General features: G+C 35.8%; 1 protein-coding gene across 35 annotated transcripts in view; it reads right to left on the bottom strand.

Annotated features, from left to right (window-relative positions):
• The window catches only part of HELZ (helicase with zinc finger), a 176,829-nt gene that overhangs the window by 130,755 nt on the left and 31,927 nt on the right, over positions 1-14,147 (bottom strand). For all 35 annotated transcript variants that reach the window (XM_023651614.2, XM_023651612.2, XM_070225659.1 and 32 more), the window contains 3 exon segments: positions 12,988-13,215; positions 10,588-10,624; positions 233-357 (listed from right to left, as the gene is read on the bottom strand). In XM_023651614.2, coding sequence (XP_023507382.2) covers positions 233-357; positions 10,588-10,624; positions 12,988-13,197 — 372 coding nt within the window. In that variant the 5' untranslated portion in view covers positions 13,198-13,215.

Below are 14,147 nucleotides of genomic sequence, written 5' to 3' on the forward strand. Positions count from 1 at the left end.
CTTTCAAAGCTTTAAAAAGTACCTGCAATTCTTATATCTATTATCACACTACAAGAATCCAATGACTAAACATCAGTTTGTTCAAGAGAAATGAGTATCTCAAGATACTCGTGAACTTTGAAAGGAGGAGGTCAGAGGAAAAATGCACACTAATTTTTCTTCTCACAATATGCCTAAGGAATGAATGAATGAATCTGTTTTCGGACATTCAAAATCAGAGCTAACAACGTACCAGGGACTCCCCTGTCAGTGACTTGGCAAGAATGTTGGATACGGTCTGGAGCTTTCCTTTCAGCTGCATGCAGCAAAGCACTGCCTGAAAGGCACCATCTCCCTTCGCCAGTCCTTCTCCCAGCACTGTCATGAAAGAGCAGCCATCATTAACCATGTGACATGCAACACACATTTTTCTTGATTATAATATTAGCACATATCACAAGCATGACTTCTATGCTAAAAGAATAACTTCAAATACTAGAGGAAAGCAGTGACCTTTCAGTTCTGTCTAACACACACATAAAGACAAGAAAAAACACAGGGCAATCCACACAGCTAACCCACTGCAGCCGAGAGCAGGCTGGATCACACCACAACCACAAGAAAAAGAAGTCATCTCAAAGCTCTCCAGTACAAAATACTGCTCAACCTATGATTTCGGAGTAAATGAGGGCTTTTAAACTGCAGAGATAATCGGTGAGTAAAGTTCTCACATTTTTGACAGTGACACAAGAGACCCAGTGCCATTAAAATGTATAAGAATAGAAACCGCAAATCTCAACACTTGATATTCCTAAACAATTAAGAATTAACCTTTATCAAAACCAGCAAGATTAACCAAGAACTTAACTGTCAAGTGGCCATAGAAAATGCTACTCAAATTATTTGCAAGTGTTTACAGATTTAATTTAATTCAATCACAGGGAGCACAGATTTCTAACAATACAAAATATAATCATTTTTATGCCATGTCATTTGAGATGATTTCTCACAGCAACTGCTAATGGTTCAACTAGTAAAACAAGCTGTATCCTTCTCTTTACTGTTATGTCCAAAATTCTACTTTTAGTTTATACACACTTTAGCTTCCTTTGTAAGAAAATAATTTGGTGAAAGAAAATATTTTGGAAATTGCACTTTTTTCTAATTATTCCCAAGGAAATGTTCTGCTTAACTATAACATACTACATATGTAAAGTCCATTGGATCTATTGTTCATAATTAATTAATTTTGCTTGTACTGAATATATCCTTTTGTTATAATGTTCAATTTTATTACACAAATTACACTATAAAAACTAATAAACTTCTACATGAGAGTTCACCATAAGCTCACCTCTCAAACAGTTTTCACTTATTCACATTCTCTTCCAATTTTTATGAATATTTACAAAATTGTTACATGATTGTAACTGATGTAAATATAACAGTTTGTATTCTGCTTTATTTCCCCTCAGCACATTCAATATTTTCCACGTTATTCCAGCGTTTACATTTATCATATCATTGCCTACATAATGTTCCATCAAGTAGACATATCAATTTATTTAACTATTCCCTTGCTCCAGAACAATTCCAATTTTTAACGACCAAAAGTACCACTGCAATAAACATCTTTATGTATATTCCCTTTATTGAATCAGATTACTTAACTGAAAGTTGCAATCACTCTATATTTAAAAAGGTTTTATTCAATTACTTTTAGTTCGGGCCAATCTGTTGTCTCACCCCATCCATGTTACGTATCATTCATTACTCAACTGTCACTGGATAATTCCAGTAACTAAATAACTCCAATAGAGCATTGTTAAGAATGTCTTGAGCATCTTATAAAATTCCACAGTAAGCCCACATCTCCTTTGGATCTTACTATTCCTAAAACTATTCAAATACGACCTTTGGCAAGTCACTTTATCTGTCTGGCCCTCAGTGTGATCATCTGCAAAATAGAGACGTAAAAATATGTTGTAAGGATCAAATGATATAATGCAGAGGAAAAGCTCTGAAAAAAACGACAGTCCTACTAATGTCTGGACTACTTACATTCACTAATCCTCCTGCCTCCCCTGTAAAAGGCTACCTAATGAGGTGGCAGTAAAGATTAATCATGATAATTATATAAAGTATCTAGCACACTCTCCTCATAAGAGTTCCCTAGATGTTACCTTCCCCTTATAAAAATTATAAAGCAATACTGACAACTGCAAAGGAAATATCCCAGTTCATTTTCAGTAACTGGGATATTAAGAAACTAGTTATCAGGAAATACAGAATGTTTTGGGGAAATGAAAAAAATCTAAGAATATTTCAACCTCAGGTGATTATATCATGTTTAAAGAGTATTAAACTACATCATATTTTACAAATGCTTTTCAAAGATCTTTGGTTTTATATAAGGTATCTGGTGAATTTTACTTTGTAAAAGTTCTTCCATTATATTGATGTTTGAATGTCAAACATATTTATCAAAATGTTTCCCTCTCCTCTCTCTTTTTTAGACAAAAAAGCAGTACTGATGTACTTTCTTCCAACTGTTGCCTTTAAATACAATTCAGTTTATCTCTTAGAGGATTCCTATGAAGAACTATGACAAAGAAACAGTCAACAATTAGAGATAAAAAGGTCTCACGGGGCAACCTGGTGGCATAGTGGTTAAGTTCAGGCACTCCATTTCAGTGGCCTGGGGTTCGTGAGTTCGAATCCTGGGCACAGACCTAGCACCCCTTGTCAAGCTATGCTGTGGTGGCATCCCACATAAAATAAAGGAAGACTGGCACAGATGTTAGCTCAGTGACAATCTTCCCCACATACACACACATAAAAGTCTCCTACTATTGTATCATATAACAAAATTAAACAGCAATGCTGCCAATCTGGTCCCTTATTATATTTAACATCCTGAAAAAGCTTGAAAGAAAACAAAGTATGGCCTAGTGTATTACTAAACTCACCTCAACTATAATAATTAAACTTGCCAAAAGAGATCACATTAAAAATATAATCTAATCTTGTGCATTTGTAGAAAAGTTACAATTCCTTGCAAGTAAATCTTCCCACCAACGATCTGCAAAATTATACTGTGGGCACATAACTGTTCCCAAACGGAACTGCTCCTTCCCGTCCACTGCGAGTCACAAAGGAGGAAATCTGAACACCTTAGCTTAAGTTGCTGTATTCAAGTCTCTAGCCCTTCCCATTCTTAAGTTTTTGTAATATTTTCTAATACTTGAAATACGTCTTACTTGGAATGTTTTGGACCAGAAACTGAACAATATTAAAGGAGTTTCAACCAAATAGTCAACCATTTCAACTAAACAGCCTCAGCTAGGGTTTGATAGCCTCTTGCTATCAAAAGGAGAGGATCAACAATTAAAATGTAATTCCCCTTGCTCGTAAAGAATTATCTGCAATGAGAAAGGTAATTTAAAGCAAGCTGAAAGTATAGTAAATGTTGAGTATTATTCTATATTTTTTCAGCAATATGATCATATTAGGTTATTTCTTTTATCAATTCCTTAGTTATTCCCAAAATCTTTTATTGAAGATCTTAGACTAATCAAGGTATTCTTCCAAAATTTTCAAAAGAAATCTTTTAGTGACCATAAAAACTAAATCTTTTAGTCATTAATAAAGTGAAATTATTCACTGCTTGGATATAATTATACTCGCAGAACCAATACTTCAGGAACTGAATCAAAAATAAAAATAGATTCCTTTTATAAATATATAAAATAAATTCCCTTCCTAAATAATAGCCATTTAATTCTTGGCAATAAACTTATTTGCCAAATAGTATATACTTTGGGGAGAGAGGGTCTATAAGCAGACTCTGAACAGTGGAAGGCCTAACTCAAGTTACTAATCAGAAGTTAAAATGTCCATTTGTTACCAGCAACAAAAAGTCTAACATAAACCAGAGTAAGAACACTGTGGTAAAACACTCCAGTGTCCATTTTGCTAAAGTGGAGTTTTTTCCCACCATTCTTCTCCTCTGCCTCAACCCTTTTCCTTTGCTCTCTTTCCTTCCAATCGTAATAAATGCACACTTTCGGCCATGTGGGCTGCAGCTTTTGCGACATCTTAGGCCCTTCCTACCAAAGTCTTTTGTAGATAAAATGTTTCCTTTACAAAATGCTTTTGGAAAATGAAAAGCCCTAACAGTATTCAATGTTAGGGATCACCTAGACCTCTTCTGAATATTTCATCTCCAGCTTTAAACACTGCAATATACTTTTTTTTTTTATCACTACTACCTTGCTCCTTTCAATATTTGGTCTAAATCTGGTCACAAAAGTCTTAGTGATCTCCCTTACAGCCTCCCTGGGTATGCACTGAGCTTTTAAGTTACGATCTTACTGTTTATTTCTGGAAGTGCTCTTTCCTTCAACTGAAATTCATTGTAAAGACTCTCGGACTCCTTCCTTCTGGATATTTGCACACTACAAGAACACAGGTCATTTCTCCAGATTTACTTTCAGTATTCCAGTTTAAATTTTACAGCTGACTCATTAAATGTTCCTCAACTTCCTCATTACTATAAAAATATAAAATAATTATACACAGTAAAAAGCTGACAACACAATTAAGCATAAAAACAAAACTGAAACCTGGTTCCCAGGTCATCGTAAAAGGTTTTTATTTCATCTACATGCTTGAATACTTTTTACTTAAAAAGTTAAAATATTTGCAAAAGTAGCCTGTCCTACACCGTGTATGCATTAGAGAAAGAGAGAGAGAGAAAATTTGCTGTATTAAGTGCCTTCAACTTCCTCTTTATAAAGAATCCTAATTTCCAAGAGGCATTTGCTATATAGTAGCTACAGTAAAGTTACTCTCTGTTAACTGTTCAATAACTGGATTAAGAGGCTTTTTTATAAAAGCAATCAATCTAACTGTACTTTTTAATCTTAAAAATCTTCCCCCACCACCATTTCAATTTCGAAGTCAACCTCTTGCCATGTCCGTTGTAGTCCTAATAGTGGAAAAAGCAAAATTTTTCCCAGATCCTCTAAGGCACTCCTTTACTTCATTGTTTCCATGGTTAATTTGCCTACTTTTTTTTTTTTTTTAATAATTTGCTTACTGAGAAAAACTGATATTTTGCCTCTGACTATTCTCTTTGCCCTATGGGAGAGAGTTGTATTTTTAGATGTTCACAATAATCTTAATTTTGAGTCTGCCTTTGGTACAGTATTTACTAAGATTTTGTAGAGTACCATTCATTTTAAATTCTTTTAAAATTCTCCTTTTGTGTATAATTTCAGTTAATAAAAAATTAATGCTAACAAATATTTATGCCATGAGTGAAAAAAAACATGAAATACATTTTAAGATGTCACACCTGACTACAGTTGATACCTTGCAGAAATTAGAAAATGCCTAGAACAGACAGTCACACAACTATGCTGAGGCTCTTGCACTTGACTTCACATAAGTTCAAAGACTATTGCTTACTTAAACTTCTATTCATACAAAAAAAAGAGTACGATATTTAGAGAATAACAGTCCTCAAACTTAACTCATATCTTATATTAAATATACACTCACTTCCCTGACTTTATTCTCTTCCGAAATTAGTATTCTATAATTTAACTTTTTATTCCTATCGATTTAAATGTAAGAACTTTATTTAAAACTGTTAATAGGAATTATGGGGAAAGGAATAGTGAAACTCAATACCCCATTCCATAAAGCCTCGGAGAACAAACTGTGGTACAGCCATAGCATGGAATACTACTCAACCACAAAAAGGAATGAAACATTGATACACAAAACTTGGATGGATCTCAGAGGCATGAGGGTGAGGGGAAAAAAGCCATCTTAAAAAGTCACATTGAGCATGATTCCACTATGTAGCATTTTCAAAATGAGAGAATTATGGAGAAGGAGAACAGATGAGTGGTTGTCAGGGATTAGGAATGGGGGGTGGGAGGGTGGTGAGTGTGACCATAAAGGGTTGTGTAAGTGAGGTACTCATGGTGATGGAATAATTCTGCATCAGCTATGTTGGTGGTCACACGAATCTACACATGATACAATGACACAGAATTATGCATTCCTGGTTTTTATATTGTACTATGGTTATGTAAGATGTAACCAGTGGGGTAAACATACATGGGACCTCTTAGTACTCTCTTTGTAATTTCCTGTGAATCTATAATTATTTCAAAACAAAAACGTTTTTAAAATTCCTGTTGGAAAAATAAGGCTTGTATACATGAAATTAAAAAAAAGTTACTGTAACTGGATCTAAAGAACAATGAATTCATACATATTATTGGAATGCATCCCTATTTTAAAAGTCTGGCGAATAGAAAACACTGGATGGACTAGGGGCTTGAAGACCCAAATTCTTGTCCCCATCCCACCAAGGATTAAGTGATCCTGAGCCTCAGTTTTTTCATTTCTATAATACAAAACACCCTTTGCCTTTTTGTTCCAAGTTTATTGTGCCAAAAAAGAATATCATCTGCAAAATCCTAAAGAATACACAGTCAGCGGTATAGGATAAAGAAAAGGCGTACAGCCTTCCAGATCAGAAAGACCTCACTTCAAAACCACGGTTCACTCTGGATTGGCCCTGTGCTCTTAAGCAAGTTACTTAATCTCACAAGGCCTGTTTCCTCACCTGCAAAACTAGAATGATATTACAATGTGATTAAATAAAATAACACATTTCAGCGGGTCTGACCCAGAGATAATTCTGAGCATATATATTCCTACCTGTTAACCAACTATTTTTCAAAAAAAATTTTTTAATTACTATAAAATCTACTTAACCAAAACTTTTCTGAAAAGAAGGGTGGGTAAAGATGTCACATTTTCCCCCAGGGAAAGTGTACAAGGTTCAATCAATCACATATCAATTCACCTTTTTTAATACCATCAGCCTCTATTCAACAGGGGAAGCCAGTTACTCAATCATTTACTTCACAGGGCAAGTTCTCATTACAATAAACGTCAACGGATGCCCCAAACTCCTTTGTTTGTAATGATGATTTCTTAAATTAATGACACTCTCAATAGGGTTTAAAAGTCTTGCAGCCTTATGAAAAACAGTCATTGATTTTATGCCGACTGAGTTAGACCTACACATTACATGTAATACAATACTCTTTTAGTTGATAAGATTTTCTTTTGATTTCACTTTCTCCATTTACCTCATTCCATTTTGTTACTGTAAAAAAAGTAGGTTTCCTATAGAATGAATATTTCAAAGGCAGAAAAAAAATCATTATTTAATGAAAGTTTTCCTGTTATGCCAAATACAACTTATTTCCAGATAATGAAAACAGACTTGACCCCCTCACTTATCCAGTGGTCACCAGCTTGGCAACCTTTACTATCCAAAACTCAACACTAAACTCAAAACTAAAATCCATGAACTTCAAGCCTATGAAATTTATTTTCAAGATGTCCTTGAGTCCTTACTCAGAGTCTATTTACTCTTACTGAAGTACAATTCCAACTTTAAAATTTTATGACTCTGATTAGTTCCTGCTTTGAATAAATCAGCCATAAAAAACATTTTGGAGACAACCAGGTAAATCTGATTATGGACAGAGTTTTAGATAATATTAGAGAATTACTGTCAATTTTATTAGGTTAATAATAATATTGTGGTTATGTAGTTATGGTCTATTTTTAGATGCATACTGAAGTATTTAGGGATAAATATGGTATCTGTAATTATTTTTAAATATTTCAGAAAAAATAAATGAAGTAAATATGGTAAAATGTTATAATCTAAGTTTTAAGAATATGAATGTTTATTTTACTATTTCTTCTACTTTCCTGTATGTTTTAAATATTTCACAATAAAACTTTTTAATGGTTTTTAATTCCATGACAAAGATTGCCTGATTTCCTAACCCTGCCTGAGTGAAATCAGAAAGTCAGACGCAGCAAGTGGAGAAGAGGGGTAGGGCAGTAGCAATGAGGCATGTTTAGAGCTGCAAGGAATGCAAACTGATAGTCTGACAGTGAGGGAACAGACATCAAGACAATGCTGTACATAAAATGCAAACATAAAGTCTGGGGCCATCAAGATAGGAGCTATTTCACGGCTCTCCGGCACTACAAAGCAGCATAACAATTAACAGAGATGGAGAGTCTCGTCTTGCCTTTTATTACTAATTGACTGCTTACCCATGGTATTTTATCTTACATAAAAATAATGTTACCAAAAGTTGAAAAGAAAATAAATTACACAAAACAGCACAACTCTACAACTAAGAATATATATGTATAAACATAGCCAATATTCCCAAATGTCTATTTCAAATGAACAACTTTATACACACTGATTTTGCACTTAAACAAGCATTTTTCATGTCCTTACTTATCACATGAATCGTAACAAGGAATGCACAGAATTTAATTAATGAACTCCTCCCTTACCGGAAGCTAACCAATCTTTTACTTTTACACACAGCACTGCAATGAGTACCATTTCGCAAATAATTTTTTCCTTCTTGTGGATTATTTATTTGGGATAGTATCACAGAAATGAGATTAGTGGGTCAAAGGGTATAAACATATTACCAAACTGAATTCCACTTCACACTCCACCAACACCACAAGAGTACACTCATTTCATTACAACTTTATCCCAGACATTGGTTAACCCTTTTTCCCCAACATCATAGAGGTATAAGTGGCATACAAAAAACTGCATATAATTAATGTACACAATTTAGTGAGTTTGGACATATGTATACATTCATGTTACTATCATCTCAATCCAAGTAATAAACATACCCATCACCTCCAAAAGTTTCCTGGCTAAACTTTTATTTTGGTAATTCAGTAGTTCTAAAACAGTATTTAACTTTAATATGCTAAATAAAAGAACAGAAAAATGCAACATTTTTCCATATGCTCCTTCACCAACAGCATTTACTCTTCTGTGACTTTTCACAAGTCATTTAACCCTCTGGGACTTTGCACATCTCCAAAATAAGAAGACTGTATCAACCTCACTAGTACTCAAAGAAGTAAAAATTAAAGAAAGAAGGGCCATTTCTTATACATGAGACTGGCAAATGTCAAGACTGATAGGTCCCATATAAACCAACGTGACCTCAATTAAAAAAAAAGACCAATAGGTTCCAGTGTTAATGAGATTACAGGGAACGGGCATTCTCACATGTGACTGGTGGGTGTATTTAAAACTAATCTGACTGTTCACTAAAATTATAAGTATATATTTTAACCCAGACATCCAACTTTTAAATCTATCCTTCAGAAACAAAGGCAACAGTAAGAATGAATATATGTTTATTACAGGATGGACTATAATGACAAACTAAAAAACGAGAACCACCTGAATGCCCATCAATATGGGAATGGCTGAATAAAGGCACATCTATACCATGGAACATTAAGCAGGAATTGGAGCTGGCGTGTTAACTTAGTACAGATCCATGATCTATTGGTATGTAAGAAAGAAAGCTGCTTTGTAATGATCACATAATTATTTTCTAACTTTTAAAGGAAAAACCCTATCTATGTATTATAAGCATTTGTGTTTATCACTATAGAGAAAGGTACAGAAGATACAGCAAACTAGTAACAATGATTGAGTAAAAAGGAGAAATGATTCTCTTTTATTCCTCTACATTATTTGACTTTTTATTATTTGGCTTGCTGGTAATTTTTAAATGTCCACAGATACTAAGGATTTTGTTAAAGGAAGATTGTACTAGATACATCTCAAATTCCATTAACTCCCAAAGCGTACAATTCTATGAAGCGAGGTTCACAAAGAGGTCATTGGATCCTTAATGAATGGTTAAATTATGTCCAATATGCCACAGGAGTTATGTGAGATCGTTTTGCAAGGTTTACAACAAAAATAGTTAATACTTTTAAAAGTTTTGACACAAAGGAATAAACAGAAAAAATTAACTTATGTTAAACACCTCAGCACCTCTCCCCAACTCTGGATAAATGAAACATTATATTATCCAAATCACTGAGCTGTGCAAAAAATCCCACCAAGAGTGTGTGAGAACGTACAGGGAGCCCTTCTCCCACTCACTCCTAGATTCACTCTAGTGAACTGGCAGCAATCACGAAGAAAAGGATTTCTATTCTTTGAATATCCAAAGAGCAAGAATCTTATTAACCAACTTCCGGCCCAAAAGAAAACAGGAAGAAGCACTAAAGAGCATTGTAGTCAGTATCTTCTCTCTAAGGGAAATCTTCTAATGAAGGAGAAAAAAACATTTTAGGAGGAATAGGCCCAGCCTTTCCATTTATCCAAGCTTAACGTTTTAATCAATATGTGTAACAGTTCTTAAAATTTGGCTCTTATCAACTGAAAATACTCACACAAACTATAAAAGGACACTATCAATGTTCCCAAGGGAGTGAAAGGAATGTCAACACTGGTGACTAGAAACAACATTCACATGTACACCCATCGCAGCAGAAACTCGTCATCCAAATTGGTCACTAGTCACCACAGTAAAGTGAGGGGTTTTAAGTATTATAATCACTTCTGAAATTAGCATATGAAAAAAATCAAATCTTAAACATTGCTCAATTAAATAATTCAAAAGGGAAAAGGGATATTTTTAAACATACCATGCCTACAATCTTCATCAGCTTGCCCATAGTTTTTCTGCAAAATAAAAGATACAAGATGAAATTAAGTAGTTCAAGGGCTGCTTAAAATAGAGGTTTTATCAAAAAGCAGCTCAGCTTTGTTTCAAAGTTTAATCATTTTAATATTCACAGCGCAAAGCTAACTCATGTGCTCTGAGGATTACATGGTACTCTACAAATAAACACCATAATATACTTCCCTAGTCCATTTACTCACACTCTTGCTTCTCACCGTCTCTAACCCCAAATCACCAGAACCTCCTCCCTATCCTCATTCTCAGCTAATGACCGTACTCAGAAAACTGAAGCCATGAGAAGAGAATTTCCATAGAGTGTCACCACCAGGTCCACCCACTTCCCAGCGCATTCTCTGCCTTCCACCTGTCACCAGGTGAACCATCCACACTCCTTTCTAAAGTGCATCTTACCACTTGTGCAGATCTGCTCTGTGGCCTACTCAAGAACATTACTCCAGCAAGCCTCCTCTACTGCTCCTACATCATGAAAATTTTGCTTCCTATTGGTTCAGTCCTATAAACAGACATGCTTTTATCTCTCCCATCTTAAAAAATCCCTCTCTTGACTTCACTTCTCCCACCAGCTACCATGTCCATTTTTTTGTGTCTCTTTGGGTCAGAACTCCTCAAGAATTGTGTGTATTCGTGTAATTCGATTCCTTCCAATTCTTTCTTAAACTCTCTTTAATCAGACGTTCACCCAACGCTCCATGGAAGATGTTTTCATGGAGGTCTCTCCAGTGACTCCCACTGTATCCAGTTAGACACACAGTCTATATTTACATGTACCCATTCAGATACCTTCTCACAGCTTAGTCAATCCTCACTTCTCCAGTCACAGCAGTTGACATTGCTGAACACTCCCTCATTGAGATACACCTTCTTCACCTGGCTACTAGGACACCTTGCTCTCAATTTTCCTTTACCTCACAGGTTGCTCTTCGGGTTGCTTTGCCTCTTCTCCCCAACCTCTTAATACCATAGCACCACAAGACTACTGGAGATAGAAAGCATCTATCTTCTCTTCTTCTCTATGTACACTCTTCTTCTCTATGTACACTCATTCCCTTGGTGATTTGACCCAGGCTCAAGAATTTATATATCATCTAGAGGCTACCGGTTCTTAAATTACTATCTTTAGCCCAGATCTCTCTCCCAAACTCCATTCTTGCATATCTGACTGTTTACTTAACATCTCTAGCTGGATATCTAAATGACGTGTTAAACTCAATAAGCCCAAAACTGAACTCCCATCTTCCCCAAAAAAACCTGCTCCCCACCTACAGTCTTTTCATCCCACTTGAAGGAAACTCCATTTTCCAAATGCTCAGACGAGAAAATGTCAAAATAATCTAGGACTGCTCTCTATTTCTCATTTCTTGCATTTAACACATTAGGAAAATTTACTGGTTCTGCCTTCAAATTATAACCAGAACCAAACCACTTCTCACTATCGCCACTGCTACCATTTTGTCTGATCTACTGTCATCTCTGGCCTGGATTATTCCAATAACCTCCAAACTAGTCTCCCTGCATCTCCTCTTACCCCTTCACAGTCTATTCTCAACACAAAAGCCAAGAATTCCTTTAAATCACATCACACCACTCCTCTGCTCAAAACCTCACAACAGCTCCCCAGTTCAAACAGAATAAAAACCAGTCCTTACAGCAACCTGATGGGCCCCACAGGATCTACCCCTCTTACCCTCTCCCCCTTATGCACTTTACTCCAGCACTCTGACTTCCTAACTGCTTCTGGAATGTGGCAGGCATTCTTCTGCCTGAGGGTCTTTGTTCCCTCTACCTCTAACGCTCTTCCTCCAGGTTTGACATGGCTCACTCACCTCCTTGATATCACTCTATCAATGAGACCTATCTTGAGCACCTGATTTAAAAATGCAAACTCACCCCTAACCCTAATACCCCCAATCTCCCTTGCCTTATTCTACTTCTTTCATGCATATTGCTACCTTCTAATAATCGAAAGTGTTTATTTATTTATAGTGTCTATTGTTTACTGTCTGTTCCCCTACTAGAAAAAGTACCATGAAGAAATGATCTTTGTTTCTTTTTTGCCAACGTATACCAAGTACCTACAACATAGTATACACACAGTATGCACTCAATAAATATTTGCCAAATGAGTGAAGAATCTAAAACGCTATATACAGTAGTACGATTTTTAAGGCTTAAAAACACAGTTGCTTGCCAACAAAGATGTTAGCGATGATGAGCCTCTTCACTCATCTCTTCAGGCCAGAATTAGGTGATTTGTAAAGGGAATGACCAGCAGTGGTCCCCACTCAATGGAAGAGGTCACTTTACATGGTTCAGCATTGGCTTATTGATATTGTTGACTCACCAGTTGCAAAAATGAGGCAATTCTATAAAGAAGACTCTCAATTTTGATGCTTTCTATCTCCAGTGGACATGGCCCTGTGAAGTCGGCCATGGAGTACTGGCCAAGAGAAAGGAGGGCCTCTGTGCAGTGCTTGAGGGCCATTTCATAGTCCTGCCTCTTAAGTGATTCACATGCTTGTTCACATGACTTCTCAGCTCTTCTGTCTTCCATGACTCAGGGACAAAAATCCTAAAGAGAAGGAAAAAGAACAAGTAAAACAAGGTTTCAAAACTTATTAATCATAAAGTCTAACCTCATTCCTATCTCAGCTGGCTTAATTATCTATCTGAATGGTTACTCTCAACCAGCCTTTTGATCAAGGTCGCAGCTGAGCAGCAGCTATGATGCTACCAAATCTATACTTCTCTTTTATATTTTACCAAGTCTTTACTAAGATCTAAGCAAAATGTCAACAATAAGTCAGGATTATACGAACAATACATCAAATTTATAGTTGAAACAAATTTATAAATGAAACATGACTTTGACTGCAAAGTACAACAAACCATGAAGGCTTCTTTTTTTTTTTAACGAGAAGGTGCAGAAATGATTCACATCCAAACCTCCCAATTTCAGTCAAATTCTGTGACTATGTTTGCAGAGGATCAAAACCCATACCATACCGGATTTTTGCCACCAATATAAAAAACTGACAAAAATGCAAGTTTGAACTGCCTATTAATTCAATTCAGCAAATACTTCCTGAGGCCAGGCCCTGTGCTAGCAGCACTGAATTCAAAGATGGAGCATGTCACCAGTGCTTTCAAGAAACTCAGCTTCTAGCAAGAGAGGCAAAGCACAAGTGAACAATTACAAGAAAGACTTATTCCATCTGCCGAAAGGCATGAGCTGGCCTTGAAAGGTGAACAGAAGTTCAGCACACAGAGATGACAGGGGGAGCACACGCAAGCTTTTCAGAGAGAAGAGTTCAAGAGAAATCACCAAGAGGAGACAGTATACAACTTAAACTCCAGGTGTGTCAGAGGAGGAGGAGGAGCTATGAATGACCTCAAATGCCACAAGAAGTGAGCTCTTTATTCCATAAGCAATGGAGTACAATGGAAAGTTTTTAAATAAAGAAGGAATGTATCATATGTAAGTCCTGTGAAGAACTGGTGAGA

The sequence above is a fragment of the Equus caballus genome, chromosome 11 (genome assembly GCF_041296265.1).
Source record: "Equus caballus isolate H_3958 breed thoroughbred chromosome 11, TB-T2T, whole genome shotgun sequence".
Classification (NCBI taxonomy): Eukaryota; Metazoa; Chordata; class Mammalia; order Perissodactyla; family Equidae; genus Equus; species Equus caballus.